Here is a 4,718-nt window from a genome sequence, read left to right as displayed (position 1 = left end):
TGGTGTAGTTGAGGCCAGTTCCTTTGGTTGTGGTGTTAGCCGCAGGAGGAGCAGCAGGACAATTAGTACCAGCTGGGCAAGAAGGACCCTTAGCACCACCAGGAGAACCTTGATGGGAAATGAGTTGACGTCCATGTGAAATAGAGGACTCAGCGTTGTGACCATTAGAATGAGCAGGAAAAACACCAGGATGAGAGGGTGCAGATCCACACTTCGAAATATCAGAGGAATCAGCAACGCATCTAATAGCAGTTGGATCTCCCTCAGCCGTTACACACACACAGGCAACGCAGAACAGCACAGCCAGTAAATACAACACATAGCGTAACACCATCATCGTGGAAAGAAATCTTTTTGTTGCTTTAGGTTACTTTGACAAATGAGTAAATAAATAAATAACAAGAAAAATAACCAACAGAATAGATACTAATAGACGACGGTAGAGTATAAAACAGACAGCAATTACCAAATAGAAACAAAAACGAATCCAATAATGAGTTCAATAAAGGACACCACAAAAAACCTCCAAGAAAGCCATAAAAAAGATATTATGTTCATAGCCAGCAGCCCTACCAAACGCACAATTCAGAGAAATATGGATGACTAAGAGTTAATAAGCAACTATGAATATGAATATATATTTTATTATTTGTTTTCACTCTGCAGAAAGAAAATCCTCAACAGATTGCAGGACTTATCACACAAGGCTCCAACAAACCACAAGAAACCAAAAAAAATTAACAGTTGATACCACACTACACAGTAATTAAGTGAAATATACACCACCTATGGGTCTAAGTCTATATGTGTATATATATGCAATTATAAATATAAATTCCTCTGTTATTATTATTTCCTTTTTTCTCACTTCAAAAAAGCAATTCATCATTATCATAATAGTGCAAGCCCAGGCACACACAGAGAGACTCCAAGAACACACACACACAATGGAGCAGCAATAATAATAATTATTATAGGATAAACTTAGAGAGCAAAAACATACACAAAGCACACATTAACATTAAGAAACACAAAAAAAAAGAAAGAGAATATCCCAATAGGTAAAAGATTAGTTAGACTGTAGTGTGGATGCATGCAAAAAAAGAAAAAGAAAACAAAGGATGACCTGAGTCACACCACCACATCACCACCACTACTCAATCAGCACACAAGAATACAGGACAGTGTAACCACAATCAGTAGTGGTACACGCACCCACACAGAACTGCTGATACTGCTGCTGCTGTCTGCATCACTCTTCTTGTTGTTTGTGAGTTCAGGAGGAAGTGTTGTTGTTGTTGTTGTTGTTGTGGTGGTGGTGGATGACTCACTCTCTGCAGGTTTTGCAACATTAGTTCCATTCTCTGCCTGATTATTATGGGTAACATCTGTGGTTGTGTTGCTGGGAGAAACGTCACCTGTACTTTCAGTAGTGGGAGCAGAAGAGTCATGTCCATTATTAGTTCCTTGCACATTTGCTTGTGTGGTCTGCGGGTTTTGTGTATCATGTGATTCTGTTTGTGATTGGGATTCCTGTTTGTTTAATGCTTTTTGCGTTTCTGGTGTAGAAACAGGTACTTGCAGAAGAGACTCTCGTGCGCTTTCCTGCCTGGTGGATTGTGATTGGTTCTCCCTAACAGATGTCTCTTGTCTCTGTTGTTCGTTTTCGTCCCCAGCACCAATATTGTGAGAGGCAACGTGTTCACCGTTTTTTATTCTTTTTGAATCCACTGTATTCTTATCACGTGCTTGATATGTAGTTGAGACGGCAGGTTCAGGTTGAGAAGGAGTAGGAGAAGGATGAGAAGAGGAACGGGATGAACTAGAACCTGAACTCCCACCATCAGGAGCACCAATATGTTCAACTTGTTCCTTTGTTTTACCACCGATAGCTCCATGAAGAGGGTCATCTGGATTTGTTTTTCTTGGCAACTGAGGTTGACCAGCAGAGAGCTCTTCAGAATCAAGAGAAACTTCAGAACCCCTTCCCTCGTGCAGACTTAATGGGTTGCTGTTGTTTGCACCCTTGTGTTGATTGGCATGCGGATCTGCTTGTGTCCTCTCAAGATCTGAGTTCGTCCGTTCCATTTCTTGACCTTTTTTCAATTCTTCTTTGCTTTCATCTTTCTTCTGTTTTAGGTCCTCATCGTCACCAGATCCGTGAGTAGCAATGGATTTACGACAACCATGAGAATCCGAATTATCAACACAAGTAGATGTTTCAGAATCATGCGCATCCCCACCATCCTCCTCAAACGAAACCCACGAGCCTCCATCTGCAGGAATAGCATGACGAACAAGAGAAGGAACACCAACAGTGGAAGGTTTAATAAGGGCATTGGAAGCTTTAGGACCATCAGCCCATACTAACCCACAGGCACAACACAGTGCAAGAGTTAGTGAACAGAGCAGGTAACACCTCACCATTACAGTCATTGTCATTGTTGCTGTTTACTGCAATACACTGATAAAAGGAAGAAGAAGGCAGAGAAAGAATTATAATAGAAAACAAACAAACATACACCAATACAACAAATACTCACAGTGGAAAAGAGAAGCAGCAACTGCACAGTAAAGCAAAAGAAAAAGGAATATTCCGCTTGTATGATAATATGTACCTATTAATAGTAAGGGAAAAACCCCATAATACCCAAATAAGAAAGAGAGTCAAACACACACACAATACCCCCTGGCTCTAGTTTATGTATTAAATGCAGCACACACACATCTGTGTACTAGCAAGAGATGTATACCGTCAGTGAGCAGAACAGCCCAGTTTTCTGCAAACACACACAACGGGAAAAGCAAGTAATGAAATTATTAGAAAAAGAACACATACACACACAAAAGTAAAAGAAAAGAAATTCCAATTAAAAGAGAAAGCAAGTAAACAGATTATTAGTTTATTCACCCATGGGGGATGTACGCAATTATGATTATGTTAGTGTAACCATTATTATTATTTGTCCTCAAGTGAGTCCCACCGTTCAGTACACAGTAGCGGAGACCAACAAAGCCACCATCAGCAGCGGTGCTGCAGTGCGCATCCACACAGGACTGACACTGCTGCTGTCAACATTACCCTTCATCTGCATAGTGGGAGCGATCTTGCTGATCGGTGGGTCGGTTAGAGGAGATAGAGTGGTGGTTGGTGCTTCGCTGTTAATGTTGGTGGTCGGCGAATCAGCATTGCCATTCTCTTGTGAGTCTGCTGTGGGAGAAGTACCTGGAGCTGCATTGAATTCGTTACCGGAATTAACATCACTGGGTACAGCACTTTCCGCTGCTGGAGAAGGTTGCTGCGCAGTAATACTATCATTGACATTACTCATATCTGTGGGTTTTGCAGACTCAGCTGGTGAACTGGTTTGTGTGGAATCAATATCTCTAGGTGTTGTTAAGGCTGTTGTTGTAGATGTGGTTGTGAGTGTCTCTGAAGCCCCTGATGGTAATGCTTTCCCTTTAGCAGGAGCACTCACTGGTGCAGATTCTTTTTTTTCTGCTGCAACATGTATTTGAGGTGCTTCTTTTGGTTTGGGTAACTCCAGTGTACTGTCAGGAGTGAGAGAGTTCTGATGACCGTCACTGTCATGGTTAGGGGATATCTGTGGTGGATGATCAGAAGAAGAAACAGTAATCATATCACCCTTTTCATGAAGAGTTTCCTGATGTTTTATCTCTTCCAATCCTGAACCATGACCACCTAATGATTCATGTCGTTGTTCATGTAGTTGGTTTTCTCCTTCAGGGATACCACCGCTATTACGTATATCTGCATTTTCTGGTTTCGGATCCTTACCAGGAAACCCTTCCCAACTACTCACATACATATCGTAGTTCTTCTCCGTATTTAACTGTCCACCTCCAGCCATGGTATACCCGCAGGCACAGCACAGCACAACGGCCAACACACACATCACACGGCGCATCATTATCATCATGAGAGAGAGACAAGGGTTTGGTTTGCGTAAAAACACTTATCTAGAAAGAAGGACAATCAAAAAGTAAAAAAAGAAATAAATGAAGTATCAAACATGTTAGGACACACAAATCGATTACCACAGAAGAAACTCACATCGTGAAAGTAAAACCTTCCAGTTAATAAATGCAGTACAGCCCAATAACCTCAGTAAGAGTAAAAACAGAAAAAAAAGATCACTCTCAGAAATAACTCAAAAAGGCTGAACCACCCAGCAAAATCATCAAGCAAACAAACAGATATTAACCATTAGCCCACCTTACACAGTAAACACAGAACTATACACCAACTATGGGTGTAAGTCTATATATATGTATATAAGCAATTATAAATATAAATTCATCTGTTATTATTATTTCATTTTTCTCACTGCAAAAAAAACAGTTCATTATCATTACAGTGAAAACCCAGGCACACACACAGAGAGAGTCTCCAAGAACACACACACACAATGGAGTAGCAATAATAATAATTATAGGATAAACACACAGAGAGCAAAAACACACACAAAACACATTAACATTAAGAAACAAAAAAAGAAGAGATAATCCCAACAGGTGGAAGATTAGTTAGACTGTAGGGATGTATGCAAAAAAAAGAAGAAAGAAAACAAAGGATGACCTGAGTCACACCACCACCACCATCATTACAATCAGCACACAAGAATACAGGCCAGTGTAACCACAATCAGTAGTGGTACACGCACCCACACAGAACTGCTGATACTGCTGCTGCTGTC

At 40.7% G+C, this 4,718-nt stretch overlaps 3 protein-coding genes across 3 annotated transcripts; all 3 read right to left on the bottom strand.

Annotated features, from left to right (window-relative positions):
- Position 1: 1 nt before the first annotated feature.
- Positions 2-337, bottom strand: TM35_001271050 (uncharacterized protein; the record flags this gene model as incomplete). Its single annotated transcript, XM_029031829.1, has 1 exon — positions 2-337. A coding segment is annotated over one exon (336 nt), but the record flags the coding sequence as incomplete, so codon positions are not given.
- An 824-nt stretch (positions 338-1,161) lies between these two features.
- TM35_001271040 (uncharacterized protein) lies at positions 1,162-2,442 on the bottom strand (the record flags this gene model as incomplete). The annotated part of the gene is made up of 1 exon (XM_029031828.1): positions 1,162-2,442. The coding sequence occupies one exon, from the start codon at positions 2,440-2,442 to the stop codon at positions 1,162-1,164; it is 1,281 nt and encodes a 426-aa protein (XP_028876876.1).
- Positions 2,443-2,987: 545 nt separating this feature from the next.
- On the bottom strand, positions 2,988-3,941 carry TM35_001271030 (uncharacterized protein; the record flags this gene model as incomplete). The annotated part of the gene is made up of 1 exon (XM_029031827.1): positions 2,988-3,941. One exon carries the CDS (start codon positions 3,939-3,941, stop codon positions 2,988-2,990), a length of 954 nt encoding a protein of 317 aa, XP_028876875.1.
- Between the last annotated feature and the right edge of the window lie 777 nt (positions 3,942-4,718).

The sequence above is a fragment of the Trypanosoma theileri genome (assembly GCF_002087225.1).
Source record: "Trypanosoma theileri isolate Edinburgh chromosome Unknown TM35_Tth_127_V1, whole genome shotgun sequence".
In the NCBI taxonomy this organism is placed as follows: domain Eukaryota; phylum Euglenozoa; class Kinetoplastea; order Trypanosomatida; family Trypanosomatidae; genus Trypanosoma; species Trypanosoma theileri.
The sequence above is the reverse complement of the archived record's forward strand: the minus strand, read 5'-3'. Positions and strand labels throughout refer to the sequence as shown.